Source organism: Bombina bombina, chromosome 10 (assembly GCF_027579735.1).
Source record: "Bombina bombina isolate aBomBom1 chromosome 10, aBomBom1.pri, whole genome shotgun sequence".
NCBI classification, from domain to species: Eukaryota; Metazoa; Chordata; class Amphibia; order Anura; family Bombinatoridae; genus Bombina; species Bombina bombina.
The window spans coordinates 950,896-969,914 of record NC_069508.1 but is presented as its reverse complement, the minus strand read 5'-3'; the positions used below and the strand labels follow the sequence as shown (position 1 = coordinate 969,914).

Here is a 19,019-nt window from a genome sequence, read left to right as displayed (position 1 = left end):
GCTCCCGGGTCCCTGGACCTGGATCCGTAACAAGGAAGCTTGGCGTTCTGGCGAGACGCCATGAGATCCAGATCTGGTTTGCCCCAACGAAGAATCAGTTGAGCAAAGACCTCCAGATGAAGTTCCCACTCCCCCGGATGAAAAGTCTGGCGACTTAGAAAATCCGCCTCCCAGTTCTCTACGCCTGGGATGTAAATCGCTGACAGGTGGCAAGAGTGAGACTCTGCCCAGCGAATTATCTTTGAGACTTCCAACATCGCTAGGGAACTTCTGGTTCCCCCTTGATGGTTAAAGTAAGCCACAGTCGTGATGTTGTCCGACTGAAATCTGATGAACCTCAGAGTTGCTAACTGAGGCCAAGCTAGGAGAGCATTGAATATTGCTCTTAATTCCAGAATATTTATTGGGAGGAGTTTCTCCTCCTGAATCCATAATCCCTGAGCTTTCAGGGAGTTCCAGACTGCGCCCCAGCCTAGAAGGCTGGCGTCTGTTGTTACAATCGTCCAATCTGGCCTGCGAAAGGTCATCCCCTTGGACAGATGTGGCCGAGAGAGAGCCACCATAGAAGAGAATCTCTGGTCTCTTGATCCAGACTTAGTAGGGGGGACAAATCTGAGTAATCCCCGTTCCACTGACTTAGCATGCACAATTGCAGCGGTCTGAGATGCAGGCGCGCAAATGGTACTATGTCCATTGCCGCTACCATTAAGCCGATTACTTCCATGCACTGAGCTACTGACGGGTGTGGAATGGAATGAAGGACACAGCAAGCATTTAGAAGTTTTGATAACCTGGCCTCTGTCAGGTAAATTTTCATCTCTACAGAATCTATAAGAGTCCCTAGAAAGGGAACTCTTGTAAGTGGTAATAGAGAACTCTTTTCCACGTTCACCTTCCACCCATGCAACCTCAGAAATGCCAGAACTATCTCTGTATGAGACTTGGCAGTTTGAAAACTTGACGCTTGTATCAGAATGTCGTCTAGGTACGGAGTTACCGCTATGCCTCGCGGTCTTAGTACCGCCAGAAGTGAGCCCAGAACTTTTGTAAAGATTCTTGGAGCCGTAGCTAATCCGAAGGGAAGAGCTACAAACTGGTAATGCCTGTCTAGGAAAGCAAATCTTAGGTACCGATAATGATCCTTGTGAATCGGTATGTGAAGGTAGGCATCCTTTAAATCCACTGTGGTCATATACTGACCCTCTTGGATCATGGGAAGGATGGTTCGAATAGTTTCCATTTTGAATGATGGAACTCTTAGAAATTTGTTTAGGATTTTTAAGTCCAAGATTGGTCTGAAGGTTCCCTCTTTCTTGGGAACCACAAATAGATTTGAATAGAATCCCTGCCCGTGTTCCGTCCGCGGAACTGGGTGGATCACCCCCATTAGTAAAAGGTCTTGTACACAGCGTAGAAACGCCTCTTTCTTTATTTGGTTTGCTGATAACCTTGAAAGATGAAATCTCCCCCGTGGAGGAGAAGTTTTGAAGTCCAGGAGATATCCCTGAGATATGATCTCCAACGCCCATAGATCCTGGACATCTCTTGCCCAAGCCTGGGCGAAGAGAGAAAGTCTGCCCCCCACTAGATCCGTTTCCGGATAGGGGGCCCTCTCTTCATGCTGTCTTGGAGGCAGCAGCAGGTTTCTTGGCCTGCTTGCCCTTGTTCCAGGACTGGTTAACTTTCCAGCCCTGCCTGTAACGAGCAACAGCTCCTTCCTGTTTTGGATCGGAGGAAGTTGATGCTGCTCCAGCCTTGAAGTTACGAAAGGCACGAAAATTAGACTGTTTGGCCTTTGATTTGGCCCTGTCCTGAGGTAGAGCATGGCCCTTACCTTCCGTAATGTCAGCTATAATTTCTTTCAAGCCGGGCCCGAATAAGGTCTGCCCTTTGAAAGGAATATTAAGCAATTTAGATTTAGAAGTCACGTCAGCTGACCAGGATTTAAGCCATAGCGCTCTGCGCGCTTGGATGGCGAATCCGGAGTTCTTAGCCGTAAGTTTGGTTAAATGTACGACGGCATCAGAAACAAATGCGTTAGCTAGCTTAAGTGTTTTAAGCTTGTTCATAATGTCATCCAATGGAGCTGTGCGAATGGCCTCTTCCAGAGACTCAAACCAGAATGCCGCCGCAGCAGTGACAGGCGCAATGCATGCAAGGGGCTGTAAGATAAAACCTTGTTGAACAAACATTTTCTTAAGGTAACCCTCTAATTTCTTATCCATTGGATCTGAAAAGGCACAACTATCCTCCACCGGGATAGTGGTACGCTTAGCTAAAGTAGAAACTGCTCCCTCCACCTTAGGGACCGTCTGCCATAAGTCTCGTGTGGTGGCGTCTATAGGAAATATTTTCCTAAATATGGGAGGAGGGGAAAAGGGCACACCAGGTCTATCCCACTCCTTGCTAATAATCTCTGTAAGCCTTTTAGGTATAGGAAACACGTCAGTACACACCGGTACCGCATAGTATCTATCCAACCTACATAATTTTTCTGGAATTGCAACCGTGTTACAATCATTCAGAGCCGCTAATACCTCCCCTAGCAATATGCAGAGGTTCTCAAGCTTAAATTTAAAATTAGAAATCTCTGAATCCAGTCTCCCTGGATCAGATCCGTCACCCACAGAATGAAGCTCTCCGTCTTCACGTTCTGCAAACTGTGACGCAGTATCTGACATGGCTCTCACCTCATCCGCGCGCTCTGTCCTTAACCCAGAGCTATCGCGCTTGCCTCTTAATTCTGGCAATTTAGATAATACTTCTGTCATAACAGTAGCCATGTCTTGCAAAGTGATTTGTAAGGGCCTCCCTGATGTAATTGGCGCCACAAAATCACGCAGCTCCTGAGCGGGAGGCGAAGGTTCCTGCACGTGAGGAGAGTTAGTCGGCATAACTTCCCCCTCGTTGTCTGGTGATAATTTCTTTACATGTAAAGATTGACTTTTATTTAAAGTAGCATCAATGTAATTAGTACATAAATTTCTATTGGGCTCCACATTGGCCTTTAAACATAGTGAACAAAGAGATTCATCTGTGTCAGACATGTTTAAACAGACTAGCAATGAGACTAGCAAGCTTGGAAATACTTTTCTAAATAAATTTACAAGCAATATAAAAAACGCTACTGTGCCTTTAAGAAGCACAAAAAGCTGTCACAGTTGAAATAACAATGAACCAAAATAGTTATAGCAACCAATTTTTCACAGTAAATGTATTAAGTTAGCAAAGGATTGCACCCACCAGCAAATGGATGATTAACCCCTTAATACCCAAAAACGGATTAACAATTTAATAATTAACGTTTTTCTCACAGTCAAAACACACTGTCACAGGTCTGCTGTGACTGATTACCTCCCTCAAAATGAATTTTGAAGACCCCTGAGCTCTCTAGAGACGATCTGGATCATGGAGGATGAAGTAGACAGATTGTGACTGAATTTTTACTGCGCAAAAAAGCGCTAAAATAGGCCCCTCCCACTCATATTACAACAGTGGGGAAGCTCAGAAAACTGTTTCTATGCAGAAAACAAAGATGGCCATGTGGTAAAAATCATGCCCCAATAAGTTTTATCACCAAGTACCTCACAAAAAAACGATTAACATGCCAGTAAACGTTTTAAACATACATTTGAAAAGTTATGAATTGTTATTAATAAGCCTGCTACCAGTCGCTTTTACTGCAGTTAAGGCTCATACATTATTTCAGTATTAACAGTATTTTCAGAGTCAATTCCATTCCTTAGAAAAATACATTCAGTGTACACACACTCATCAGCCTAATACCAGTCGCTACCACTGCATTTAAGGCTGAACTTACTTTACATTGGTATCAGCAGTATTTTCTCAGTCAATTCCATTCCTCAGAAAAATAATTACTGCACATACCTCATTTGCAGGGGGGCCCTGCATGCTATTCCCCTTCTCTGAAGTTACCTCACTCCTCAGATGAGAACAGCCAGTGGATCTTAGTTACGTCTGCTAAGATCATAGAAAACGCAGGCAGATTCTTCTTCTAATGCTGCCTGAGAATAAACAGCACACTCCGGTGCCATTTAAAATAACAAACTTTTGATTGTAGAAATAAACTAAGTTAAAAAAACACCACAGACCTCTCACAGCGACCTATCTAGTTAGGCTGCAAGAGAATGACTGAATATGACATGTGAGGGGAGGAGCTATGTAGCAGCTCTGCTGGGTGATCCTCTTGCAGCTTCCTGTTAGGAAGAGATATATTCCATAAGTAATGGATGACCCGTGGACTGACTACACTTAACAAGAGAAAAGTATTTAGCACGCCACTTGTAATTTGCCCCATAATGAGCTGTTAAGCATCAAGGGAAGTTATAGCCACCTCCAAAAAAGCTTTATGAAATAAGATCTTAAACCAAGAAGACAGGGAAACAGCTGTAGCTTTTTGGCTCCTATGTGGACCTGAGAAAGAAAAAAAATAGACTAGTAAAATATCCTATCCTATTAATAATTAATGCCTGTGAGGCTTATCCTATTACTAATTAAAACCTGTGATAAGCATAAGGCTATCCCTTCATACTAATTAATGTCTGTGATAAACATAAGTCTATCCTATTACTAATTAACTACTATGATAAGCATATAACTGTCCTATTACTAATTAATGCCTGTGATAAGCATAAGGCTATCCTATTACTAATTAACGACTGTGATGAGCATAAGGCTATACTATTACCAATTAATGCCTGTGATAAACATAAGGCTATCCTATTACTAATTAAAGCCTGTGATAAGCATAAGGCTATCCTATTACTAATTAAGGACTGTGATAAGCATAAGGCTATCCTATTACTAATTAAGGACTGTGATAAGCATATGACTATCCTATTACTAATTAATGTCTGTGATAAGCATAAGGTTATCCTATTACTAATTAATGCCTGTGATAAGCATAAGGATATCCTACGTACTAATTAATGCCTGGGATAAGCATAAGGCAATCCTACCTACTAATTAATGACTGGGATAAGCATAAGACTATATTACATACTAATTAATGCCTGGGATAAGCATAAGGCTATTCTACATACTAACTAATGCCTGGGTTAGGCATAAGGCTATTCTACATACTAACTAATGCCTGGGTTAGGCATAAGGCTATCCTATGAACTAATAACTGCCTGGGATAAACATAAGGCTATCATACGTACTAATTAATGCCTGTGATAAGAATAAGACTATCCTACGTACTAATTAATGTCTGGGATAAGCATAAGGCTAGTCTACATACTAACTAATGCCTGGGATAAGCATAAGGCTATCCTATGAACTAAATACTGCCTGGGATAAACATAAGGCTATCCTATTACTAATTAATGCCTGGGATAAGTATAAGACTATCCTACATACTAATTAATGCCTAGGATAAGCATAAGGCTATCCTACAAACAAATTAATGCACAGGATAAGCATAAGGCTATCATACATACTAATTAATGCCTAGGGTAAGCATAAGGTTATCCTTCATACTAATTAATGTCTAGGATAAACATAAGGCTAATTGGATAAGTTTACATTGGTTATTATCTGCCGTCGAAAAAGATGATTCTATGTTTCTATGACTCACCTACAAGATGTTATATAAGTGACATCTACTTGAATGGCATGAAGCCAAAATTTCTAATTGCTGACCAAAGATAAGTCCAGGGCTTCCTCCAAATACTCTATACCTGGGAAAGAGACTGATCAAGCAGATACAGCTTAGGAAGTTCAGTTTCAGAAGTTACTTTTGTGCTCACGGTAGAGAAAAGAATCTCAATCATAAGTTGCATTTTGACCTATGCAGCATTAAGAGAGGCTATATAAAAGTAGGGTACAATACTACTGAGAACTAGTACACACTGCTGTGTATCGTTAACATTTACATGGAATTTATAGATTGGAGGCACTATCTGAATAACTTTTTTCATGCACTTTCCGAGTTCCGGTAACAAAGATTAGAACAAATGACCCAATGGACAAAAGCTCGCCACCATGGAGGGAGATCACTATAGCATTATATTGTAATGTACTGCCACTCCTTCACATACAGAGCCCCGCATAGCTCACAAGATACAATTTGCTTTAAAAAAATTAGAAGGATCTCTTAGATAATGAGCTAGATCCTTAGGTCAGCAGACCATTTGTGTGAAGTTGTAGAACCCTGCTATGGTTGACTGCTAACAAACCAATTGCCTCCCCATACCAAAGGTACACTAATGACTAGGCATGAGTAAATTTCAGATTCAGCATTCGTTTACTAAAAAAAAATACCAAATATGGCCGCAGGTAGTGGCATTCAGTGCTTTTTAACCCTATTTAGCAAACAAATACTGAATCTGCAATTTCCCCAGGCCTACTAATGATGGTCACAAACAGATGTTGATGAGAAATACAATACAGCTGAAGTAAAAAAGTAAAACAAAGCAAATTATGTGCACACATTCCACAGATCATGCATACTAACCAAGGCTCTGCGGTGACAGGAACTGTATTTTGTTTTGTGGTTGCTCTGCCCCTCGTGACGTCTGTTTGCTTCCTGGATGAAACACAAAACGAGCATGTTTTGAGTGGCAAGGGCAGCAAAAGGTTAGTTGACAATACAAATGGAACTCTGGTGACATTTATTTTGTTGGAAGATGGGACGGCCTAACATGCAAGCTATTTAGACAAAAACAATTTGCTCATGTACTTGGGTGTTAACCTTATTTCTGAAAAAAGTTAATAATGTTCAATTAGAAATATAACATCTGGTGTTTATGCCCCTCTCTTACATAGTAATGTGTGATGTCATACTTACCATAACTGCCATATCCCCCTCTCTTACATAGTAATGTGTGATGTCATATTTACCATAACTGCCATATCCCCCTCTCTTACATAGTAATGTGTGATGTCATATTTACCATAACTGCCATATCCCCCTCTCTTACATAGTAATGTGTGATGTCATACTTACCATAACTGCCATATCTTGGCTAAACTCACCAACAAAGACTATTTCCCTTAAGGGAGGATGGACAGAAACCTAAAACTCCTGGTATCCAGATGGTATGAGTTCCACTTCCAGCCAGAGTCTTTCATTCTATGTTCAATATGGAGAATGCTACTTAGGGAACTGAGCCAAGATTTGGAAGTTATAGCAAGTATGACCTGATATAATTTACATTGCCACTGTCTAAGATAACATCTTTGTGTGGTTCAAAACTCATTGAAAATGTATATCATGATATTTGAATAGATCTTTGATTAATAAGCTCATATTTTCCTTCACTATTGGAATATATAACTTTTTTTTGAATGACAGAAAAACTAAATTTATGCTTACCTGATAAATTAATTTATTTCCGGATATGGTGAGTCCACAACATCATCAATTACTAGTGGGAATATCACTCCTGGCCAGCAGGAGGAGACAAAGAGCACCACAGCAAAGCTGTTAAGTGTCACTCCCCTACCCATAATCCCAAGTCATTTGACCAAAAGGAAAATGGAAAAAAGGAATAACACAAAGGTGTAGAGGTGCTTGAGGTTTAGTAAAAAAATAACTGTCTAAAATTTAAGGGTGGGGTCATGGACTCTCCCTATCCGGAAAAAAAGAAATTTATCAGGTAAGCATACATTTTGTTTTCTTTCCTAAGATATGGAACGTACACAACATCATCAATTACTAGTGGGAACCAATACCCAAGCTAGAGGACACAGATGACTAGGGAGGGAGAACTAGACAAGCAAACCTAAACAGAAGGCACCACCACTTGAAGAACCTGTCTTCCAAAAGAAGCCTCAGCCTAGGCAAAAGTATCAAATTTGGAAAAAGTATGCAGAGAGGACCAAGTTGCAGCCATGCAAATCTGTTCCACAGAAGCTTCATTTTTGAAAGCCCAAGAAGAGGAGACATCCCTTGTGGAATGAGCCGTAAGTCTCTCAGGAGGCTGCTGACCAGCAGTCTCATAAGCAAAATGAATTATACTTCTCAACCAGAGAGAAAGAGAAGTAGCAGTAGCTTTCTGACCTTTACGCCTTCCAGAGAAACAAACAAACAGGGCAGAGGACTGGCGAAAATCCTTAGTTGCCTGTAGGTAGAATTTCAGAGCATGCACAACATCCAAGTTGTGCAACAAACGTTCCTTTTGAGAAGGAGGATTAGGACATAGAGAAGGCACAACAATTTCCTGATTAATATTTCTATCCGAAACCACTTTAGGAAGAAAACCCAACTTAGTACGAAGAACCGCCTTGTCAGCATGAAAAATAAGGTAAGGCGAATCACACTGTAAAGCCGAGAGTTCCGATACTCTCTGAGCAGAAGAAATAGCAATAAGAAACAAAATCTTCCAAGATAACAACTTAATATCTATGGAATGCAAAGGCTCAAATGGAGCCTGCTGCAAAACTTTAAGAACAAGGTTAAGGCTCCAAGGAGGAGCAACAGACTTAAACACAGGCCTGATTCTGACCAGGGCCTGACAAAAGGATTGAACATCTGGCACATCCGCCAGACATTTATGCAACAAAATAGATAATGCAGCAATCTGACCTTTCAGAGAATTGGCTGACAATACTTTCTCTAGACTTTCCTGGAGAAAAGACAAAATCCTAGGAATCCTGACCCTACTCCAAGAGTAGCCCTTGGACTTGCACCAATAAAGGTATTTACGCCATACCTTATGGTAAATCTTTCTAGTAACAGGCTTGCGAGCCTGAACCATGGTCTCAATGACCGAATAAGAAAAAACACGCTTAGACAGAACTAAGCATTCAATCTCCAAGCAGTCACCTTCAGAGAAACGAGATTTGGATGAAGCAATGGACCCTGAGTTAGAAAGTCCTTCCTCAGAGGCAGCCTCCAAGGTGGAAGAGATGAAATTTTCACTAAGTCTGCATACCAGATCCTGCGAGGCCACACAGGAGCAATTAGAATTATCCTGAATGATATGCGAAATGACTCGTTGAAGGAGAGCAAACAGATATGCCAGATCTCTCAACCTTGAACCTTACCTTGGAAGCTAGGCGTTCTGCCGAGACGCCATCAGATCCAACTCCGGCATCCTCCAATTGAGGGTTAACCTGAAGAACACCTCCGGATGGAGTGCCCACTCCCCGGGATGAAATGTCTGTCTGCTTAAGAAGTCTGCTACCCAGTTGTCAACACCTGTGGATGGCAGAAAGACAGCAATTGTGGGATTCCACTCACTGAACAATCCGAGCCACCTCCTTCATTAATAAGTAACTCAGAGTTCCTTCCTGGTGATTGATAGAGGTGACATTGTCCGACTGGAACCTGAAAAACTGGGCTAAGGACAACTGAGGTCAAGCCATCAGAGCATAGTAAATCGTTCTCAACTCCAAGATATTTATGGGGAGAGTAGACTACTCCCGAGTTCATAGACTCTGTGCCTTTAACGAGTCCCAGACTACTCCCCAGCCCAGCAGGCTGGCGTCCGTGGTTACAATCACCCACGAAGGTCTCCGGAAGCATGTGCCACAAGACAGATGCTCTTGAGAAAGCCACCACGAGAGTCTCTTGTCAACTGGTCTAGATCTTTCCTCTGAGACAGATCTGAATGGTCTCTGCTCCATTGTCTGATCATGCATAATTGCAGAGCTCTCAAATGGAATTGAGCAAAGGGAATGATGTCCATGGAAGCGACCATCAGACCAATTACCTCCATAGACTGAGCCACTGATGGCTGAACAGTAGACTGCAGAGAGAGGCAAGAGGAAATAATTTTGGATTTTCTGACCTCTGTCAGAAATTTTTTCATAGATAGGGAATCTATAATGGTCCCTAAGAAAACCACCCTTGTAGCTGGAACAAGGGAACTCTTTTGCAGATTCACTTTCCATCCGTGGGAAAGTAGAAAAGACAACCGTTCTCTGTATGAGAGTTTGCTTGTTGAAAAACATAATTTATGCTTACCTGATAAATTTATTTCTCTTGTGGTGTATCCAGTCCACGGATCATCCATTACTTGTGGGATATTCTCCTTCCCAACAGGAAGTTGTAAGATTAAAAAATACCTGCCTTAAAATGACAGGGCGGGCCGTGGACTGGATACACCACAAGAGAAATAAATTTATCAGGTAAGCATAAATTATGTTTTCTCTTGTAAGGTGTATCCAGTTCACGGATCATCCATTACTTGTGGGATACCAATACCAAAGCTAAAGTACACGGATGAAGGGAGGGACAAGGCAGGTACTTAAACGGAAGGTACCACTGCCTGTAAAACCTTTCTCCCAAAAATAGCCTCCGAAGAAGCAAAAGTATCAAATTTGTAGAATTTGGAAAAAGTATGAAGCGAAGACCAAGTCGCCGCCTTGCAAATCTGTTCAACAGAAGCCTCATTTTTAAAGGCCCATGTGGAAGCCACAGCTTTAGTAGAATGAGCTGTAATCCTTTCTGGAGGCTGCTGGCCAGCAGTCTCATAGGCTAAGCGGATTATGCTTCTTAGCCAAAAAGAAAGAGGGGTTGCCGAAGCCTTTTGACCTCTCCTCTGTCCAGAGTAGACAACAAACAAAGCAGATGTTTGACGAAAATCTTTAGTAGCTTGTAAGTAAAACTTTAAAGCACGAACCATGTCCAGATTGTGTAATAGACGTTCCTTCTTTGAAGAAGAATTAGGACACAAAGACGGAACAACAATCTTTTGATTGATATTCTTATTAGATACCACCTTAGGTAAAAACCCAGGTTTGGTACGCAGGACTACCTTATCTGCATGGAAGATCAGATAAGGAGAATCACATTGTAAGGCAGATAACTCGGAAACTCTACGAGCCGAGGAAATAGCTACCAAAAAAATAACTTTCCAAGATAAAAGTTTGACATCTATGGAATGAAGAGGTTCAAACGGAAGAACTTTAAGAGCCAAATTTAAGCTCCAAGGTGGAGCAACAGGTTTAAACACAGGCTTGATTCTAACTAAAGCCTGACAAAGTGCCTGAACGTCTGGGACATCCGCCAGACGCTTGTGCAAAAGAATAGATAGTGAAGAAATCTGTCCCTTTAAGGAACTAGCTGACAATCCTTTCTCCAATCCTTCTTGGAGAAAAGATAATATCCTGGGAATCCTGACCTTACTCCATGAGTAGCCCTTGGATTCACACCAATAAAGATATTGACGCCATATCTTATGATAGATTTTCCTGGTGACAGGCTTTCGTGCCTGAATTAAGGTATCAATGACTGACTCGGAGAAACCACGCTTTGATAAAATCAAGCGTTCAATCTCCAGGCAGTCAGCCTCAGAGAAATTAGATTTGGATGGTTGAAAGGACCTTGAAGTAGAAGGTCCTGTCTCAGCGGCAGAGTCCATGGTGGAAAGGATGAGATGTCCACCAGATCTGCATACCAAGTCCTGCGTGGACACGCAGGCGCTATCAAGATCACCGATGCTCTCTCCTGCTTGATTTTGGCAATCAGACGAGGGAGCAGAGGAAACGGTGGAAACACATAAGCCAGGTTGAAGGACCAAGGCGCTGCTAGAGCTTCTATCAGCGTTGCCTTGGGATCCCTGGACCTGGATCCGTAACAAGGAAGCTTGGCGTTCTGGCGAGACGCCATGAGATCCAGTTCTGGTTTGCCCCAACGATGAACCAATTGTGCAAACACCTCCGGATGGAGTTCCCACTCCCCCGGATGAAAAGTATGTTGACTTAGAAAATCCGCCTCCCAGTTCTCTACCCCTGGGATATGGATAGCTGATAGGTGGCAAGAGTGAATCTCCGCCCAGCGAATTATCTTTGAGACTTCTAACATCGCTAGGGAACTGCTTGTTCCCCCTTGATGGTTGATGTAAGCCACAGTCGTGATGTTGTCCGACTGAAATCTGATGAACCTCATTGTCGCTAGCTGAGGCCAAGCCTGAAGAGCATTGAATATCTCTCTTAGTTCCAGAATGTTTATTGGAAGAAGTGACTCCTCCTGAGTCCACGATCCCTGGGCCTTCAGGAAGTTCCAGACTGCACCCCAACCTAGAAGGCTGGCATCTGTCGTTACAATTGTCCAATCTGGCCTGCGAAAGGTCATACCTTTGGACAGATGGACCCGAGATAGCCACCAGAGAAGAGAATCCCTGGTCTCTTGATCTAGATTTAGTAGAGGGGACAAATCTGTGTAATACCCATTCCACTGACTGAGCATGCAGAGTTGTAGCGGTCTGAAATGTAGGCGTGCAAACGGCACTATGTCCATTGCCGCTACCATTAAGCCGATTACTTCCATGCACTGAGCCACCGAAGGGCGAGGAATGGAATAAAGAACACGGCAGGAATTTAGAAGTTTTGATAACCTGGACTCCGTCAGGTAAATTTTCATTTCTACAGAATCTATCAGAGTCGCTAGGAAGGAAAGTCTTGTGAGGGGGGATAGAGAACTCTTTTCCTCGTTCACCTTCCACCCATGCGACCTCAGAAATGCCAACACTATGTCCGTATGAGACTTGGCAACTTGGAAGTTTGACGCCTGAATCAGGATGTCGTCTAAATAAAGGACCACTGCTATGCCCCGCGGCCTTAGGACCGCCAGAAGCGACCCCAGAACCTTCGTAAAAATTCTTGGGGCTGTAGCTAACCCAAAGGGAAGAGCTACAAACTGGTAATGCCTGTCTAGGAAGGCAAACCTGAGAAACCGATGATGATCTTTGTGTATCGCAATGTGAAGATAAGCATCCTTTAAATCCACTGTAGTCATGTATTGACCCTCCTGGATCATAGGTAGGATGGTACGAATAGTCTCCATCTTGAATGATGGAACTCTGAGGAATTTGTTTAAGATCTTTAGATCCAAAATTGGTCTGAAGGTTCCCTCTTTTTTGGGAACCACAAACAGATTTGAGTAAAATCCCTGTCCCTGTTCCTCCTTTGGAACTGGATGGATCACTCCCATAACTAGGAGGTCTTGTACACAGTGTAAGAATGCCTCTCTCTTTATCTGGTTTGCAGATAATTGAGAAAGGTGAAATCTCCCTTTGGGGGGGAAGCCTTGAAGTCCAGAAGATATCCCTGGGATATAATTTCCAACGCCCAGGGATCCTGTACATCTCTTGCCCACGCCTGGGCGAAAAGCAAAAGTCTGCCCCCTACTAGATCCGTTACCGGATAGGGGGCCGTTCCTTCATGCTGTCTTAGAGGCAGCAGCAAGCTTTTTGGCCTGCTTACCCTTGTTCCAGGTCTGGTTAGGTCTCCAGACCGTCTTGGACTGAGCAAAAGTTCCCTCTTGTTTTGCATTAGAGGAAGTTGATGCCGCACTTGCCTTGAAGTTTCGAAAGGCACGAAAATTCGACTGTTTGGCCCTTGATTTGGACCTATCCTGAGGAAGGGCATGACCTTTTCCTCCAGTGATATCAGCAATAATCTCCTTCAAACCAGGCCGAATAGGGTCTGCCCCTTGAAGGGAATGTTAAGCAGCTTAGACTTTGAAGTAACGTCAGCTGACCATGATTTAAGCCATAGCGCTCTGCGCGCCTGGATAGCAAAACCAGAATTCTTAGCCGTTAGTTTAGTCAAATGAACAATGGCATCAGAAACAAAAGAATTGGCTAGCTTAAGTGCTCTAAGCTTGTCAAGTATGTCATCCAATGGAGTCGCTACCTGTAAAGCCTCTTCCAGAGACTCAAACCAGAACGCCGCAGCAGCAGTGACAGGAGCAATGAATGCAAGGGGCTGTAGGATAAAACCTTGTTGAATAAACATTTTCTTAAGGTAACCCTCTAACTTTTTATCCATTGGATCTAAGAAAGCACAACTGTCCTCGACAGGGATAGTAGTAAGCTTTGCTAGAGTAGAAACTGCTCCCTCCACCTTAGGAACTGTCTGCCATAAGTCCCGTGTGGTGGCGTCTATTGGAAACATATTTCTAAAAATAGGAGGGGAGAGAACGGCACACCTGGTCTATCCCATTCCTTAGCAATAATTTCTGTAAACCTTTTAGGTATTGGCAAAACATCAGTGCACAATGGCACTGCATAGTATTTATCCAGTCTACACAATTTCTCTGGCACTGCAATTGTATCACAGTCATTCAGAGCAGTTAAAACCTCCCTGAGTAACACGCGGAGGTGTTCAAGCTTAAATTTAAATGTAGAAATATCAGAATCAGGTTGCATCATCTTCCCTGAGTCAGAAACATCACCCACAGAAAGAAGCTCTCCTTCAGCTTCTGCATATTGTGAGGCAGTATGAGACATAGCTCTTAAAGCGTCAGTATGCTCTGTATTTCGTCTAACTCCAGAGCTATCTCGCTTTCCTCTAAATTCAGGTAGTCTGGCTAATACCGCTGACAGTGTATTATCCATGACTGCCGCCATGTCTTGTAAAGTAAACGCTATGGGCGCCCTGGATGTACTTGGCGCCATTTGAGCGTGAGTCCCTTGAGCGGGAGTCAAAGGATCTGACATGTGGGGAGACTTAGTCGGCATAACTTCCCCCTCGTCAGATTCCTCTGCTGATAAATTTTTTAAAGACAGAATATGATCTTTATTGCTTAAAGTGAAATCAGTACATTTGGTACACATTCTAAGAGGGGGTTCCACCATGGCTTTTAAACATAATGAACAAGGAGTTTCCTCTATGTCAGACATGTTTGTACAGACTAGCAATGAGACTAGCAAGCTTGGAAAACACTTTAAATCAAGTTAACAAGCAAATATAAGAAACGGTACTGTGCCTTTAAGAGAAACAAATTTTGTCAGAATTTGAAAAACAGTGAAAAAAGGCAGTAAATCAAACGAAATTTTTACAGTGTGTATAATAAGCTAACAGAGCATTGCACCCACTTGCAAATGGATGATTAACCCCTTAGTTCAAAAAACGGATCAAGAAAACAATATAAACGTTTTTTAACAGTCACACCAACTTCCACAGCCTTGCTGTGGGCCTACTATCCCCAACAAACGATTTTGGAAAGCCTAAGAGCCCTTTAGAGATGTCCTATAGCATTCAGGGGACTCCTGGAGGAAGCTGGATGTCTCAGTCTGTAAAAGTTACTGCGCAAAAAAGCGCTAAATTAGGCCCCTCCCGCTCATAGTAACACAGTGGAAAGCCTCAGGAAACTGTTTCTAGGCAAATTTAAGCCAGCCATGTGGAAAAAACTAGGCCCCAATAAAGTTTTATCACCAAAGTATATATAAAAACGTTTAAACATGCCAGCAAACGTTTTATATTGTAAATATAAAAGAGTATTACCTCAGAAAGTAAGCATGATACCAGTCGCTATTAAATCACTGTATTCAGGCTTACCTTACATAAATTTGGTATCAGCAGCATTTTCTAGCATTCACATCTTCTAGAAAAAATCTTAACTGCACATACCTCATAGCAGGATAACCTGCACGCCATTCCCCCGCTGAAGTTACCTCTCTCTTCAGTCATGTGTGAGAACAGCAATGGATCTTAGTTACAACCTGCTAAGAACATAGAAATCACAGGCAGATTCTTCTATTTTTCTGCCTGGGACAAAATAGTACAACTCCGGTACCATTTAAAAATAACAAACTTTTGATTGAAGCAAGATAACAGCTATATTTCACAACTTTCCTCTTACTACCTCCATGCTTGTTGAGAGTTGCAAGAGAATGACTGGGTATGGCAGTTAGGGGAGGAGCTATATAGCAGCTCTGCTGTGGGTGATCCTCTTGCAACTTCCTGTTGGGAAGGAGAATATCCCACAAGTAATGGATGATCCGTGGACTGGATACACCTTACAAGAGAAAGATGGCACCTGAACCAATATGTCGTGCAGGTAGGGCGCCACTGCAATTCCCCGAGACCTGATCACTGCCAAGAAAGCCCCCAGAACCTTTGAGAAAATTCTGGGAGCTGTGGCAAGGCCAAACGGAAGAGCTACAAACTGAAAGTGTTTGTCTAGAAAGGTGAATCTCAGGAACTTGTGATGATCCCTGTGGATGGGAAAATGAAGATACGCATCCTTCAGGTCTATGGTCGTCATTAACTGACCCTCTTGGACCAAGGGAAGAATGGAACAAATGGTTTCAATTTTGAAGGATGGAACCCGGAGAAACTTGTTGAGACACTTTAGGTTTAGAATAGGACAGAAAGTTCCCTCTTTTTTGGGAACCACAAACAGATTCAAATAGAATCCCAGGCCCTGTTTCCTTACAGGAACTGTGACTATCACCCCCAGGAAAGAATGGTCCCAAACGCAATTCAAGAATGCCTCTCTTTTTATCTGGTTTGCAGATAATCTTGAGAGGAGAAACCTGCCCCTGGGAGGAAAAGTTTTGAATTCTATTTTGTAACCCTGAGACTATGTCCACAGCCCAAGGATCTGGGACATCTCGTATCCATGCTTGATAAAACAGAGAAAATCTGCCCCCCACTTGATCCGACCCCGGCCCGGGGGCAAACCCTTCATGCCGATTTAGACTCAGCTGCGGGTATCTTTGATTGTTTCCCCTTGTTCCAAGACTGATTGGGTTTCCAAGAAGACTTTGACTGTCCCTGCTTGGAAGAGGGAGAGAAAGACTTTCCTTTGAAGTTACTAAAGGAAGAAAATTACTTTGACGTCCTTTAGGTCTATTCTTCCTGTCTTGTGGTAGAAAATACCCTTTTCCCCCAGAAATGCCAGAGATTATTTCTGTCAGACAAAGTCCAAACAAGGTCTTACCCTTGTAAGGAAGCGCCAGAAGCTTGCATTTAGAAGAAACATCCGCTGACAAAGACTTTAACCACAATGCCCTGTGAGCTAGCACAGCGAAGCCAGATATCTTGGCTCCCAGTTTAATAACTTGCATGGTAGCATCGGAAATAAAGGAGTTGGCTAACTTGAGAGCCTTAATCCTGTCTTGGACCTCTTTCAAAGGAGTCTCTTACTTGAAGAGAATTAGACAAGGCATTGTACCAATAAGATGCTGCACTAGACACAGTGGCTTACAAACTGCAGGTTGCCATTGAAGACCTTGACAAACATACATTTTCTTCAAATAGGCCTCCAGCTTTTTGTCCATTGGATCTGTAAAAGAGCAGCCATCCTCTATAGGAATAGTAGTTCTCTTAGCGAGAGTAGAAATGGCCCCTTTTACTTTAGGCCATGAATCTTTAAAAACAGGAGACGGGGAAAAGGTATCCCTGGATTCTACCATTCCTGCACAATAATCTTTTGCACGGTCTAGAACAGGAAACACTTCCACAGAGGAAGGAACATCAAAGTATTTATTAAATTGACTTGATTTCTTAGGGTTGACAACGACAGGCGGGTCAGAGTCATCCAAAGTAGCCAAAACCTCCTTTAACAATACACAACGGTGTTCAAGCTTAAATCTGAAGGATACTACTTCAGCATCAGATAAAGGAATTATACTGTCCGAATCTGAGATTTCACCCTCAGAGGCTACCGACGTATCCTCCTCATCAGATTTATGAGGGAAGACAACTTGAGTAGCAGACGACGGAACAGAAACCTTACTAGCTGACTCTCTAATTTTCCTCTTGCATTTTCCCTTCAACATGGGAAAAGCAGACAATGCCGCAAATACAGCAGAAGATACCTGTGCAGCAATATCTGCAGGCAAATAAATTCCGCTAGGAGGCTGACAGGAACTGCAGGGCACTGTATGTGACGCCATAGAGGCTTGGCAAATGTGAGGAGAAAGCTGTGGCATTGCCCGAACAGCATCATCCTGAGATAAATAAAAATGAATAAATGGTGGCACAAAAAAAGGGGGATGCTGATTCCCAAAAAAAAGGGGGAGGGGGATCTAGTGTATGATATAAGATTTTAAAATACAACAGTTTGAAAATACAACAATAATAAATGTCTCAAATGCGAAGTAGCAGCAATTAAAGAAAGAATGAGGATGAAGTCTCAAAAAACTGGCAGATAAATGATTTAATAGGTTAATACAAAATAAAAAGATATACAATTTTAAACCAAAACGTCTATATTGACACCGGTGTCAAATTGAAGCTATAATAAATAATGAATGTTGCTAAAAATAATTGATGCTGAAAATAAATATACAGCAGTTAAAAGAACGCAGGAATTCATTTATTCATTTTTATTTTAGCTAACGTTTTTTTGGGAATTTATCGTTGTTTTGGTGTGCAGTATTCCCATCTGCCCTGGACAGATAACATCTTTTTTAGCTTGTAATCATCCTGAGAGACATTAGGTTAATTAAAAAGTTTCTCTTTAAACTTCAAAGTCTTTCCAATACATGAGGAACAAAATTGCATAGGGACAACAATTTGGGCCTCTAAACATAATAAACAAGTATTCAAAAGAGCAGCCCAGTGCTCGCTTCGGCAGCACATATACTAAAATTGGACCGATACAGAGAAGAGTAGCATGGCCCCTGCGCAAGGATGACATGCAAATTCATGAAGCGTTCCATATTTTTTATTGCGTGCACAGATAGCCAACAGAATCCCATATAAACTGAGAGATGGTGTGTTGCACTTCGCGCTAGATCAGGGCAATATTGCACCAATCAAATTTTTACAACAATGGGACGAGGTCCTTTTTGCATCTTGGTTCTCCCGTACGCAGATAATACACTACATTACCACCCACAAGTATAAAAATAAAATGAATAGGGATCTCACGCCATTTGAACAGCTATGTGTTCAGCAGACACTTCCAAGGCATACTATATCTCTCCTATATAAGTATTTGTTAATACAGGATGATCAAATGCTCCCCACGTATTCACAAGCATGGGACAGAGAACAACTCAGAACCTAACCCTATCAACTGGAGGAAATCCTTCCAAACAGCTATTAAGGCTTCCTCATCAGCTAATATTCAGGAAATGCATTTTAAGTTCATTAGTAGATGGTACCTCACTCCCTCTAGACTACGTAAAACTGCAGTCAAAGGGGCTCTATGCTCCACATATGGTGGACTTGCCCAGCAATTGCCAACTTTTAAGAAAAAGTAGAAAGTTCAAGCTGCAGCAGCACTGAATAAAAAGATTTTTATTTTTGCCAAAAAGTTAATACACACTGACACATACAGGCTTAAAATACCCTTAACCCCTCCCATT

At 42.2% G+C, this 19,019-nt stretch overlaps 1 protein-coding gene and 1 non-coding gene across 2 annotated transcripts in view; one reads left to right on the top strand and one right to left on the bottom strand.

Moving 5' to 3' along the window:
• The window catches only part of LOC128641173 (pre-B-cell leukemia transcription factor 1), a 354,783-nt gene that overhangs the window by 124,617 nt on the left and 211,147 nt on the right, over positions 1-19,019 (bottom strand). The window contains exon 5 of the mRNA XM_053693741.1: positions 6,479-6,550. Within this exon, the coding sequence (XP_053549716.1) occupies positions 6,479-6,550 (72 nt within the window). The remainder of the gene's footprint in view (positions 1-6,478; positions 6,551-19,019) is intronic.
• LOC128641474 (U6 spliceosomal RNA) lies at positions 18,268-18,374 on the top strand. The gene has a single exon (XR_008399505.1). It is a non-coding gene; the product is annotated as a U6 spliceosomal RNA (small nuclear RNA).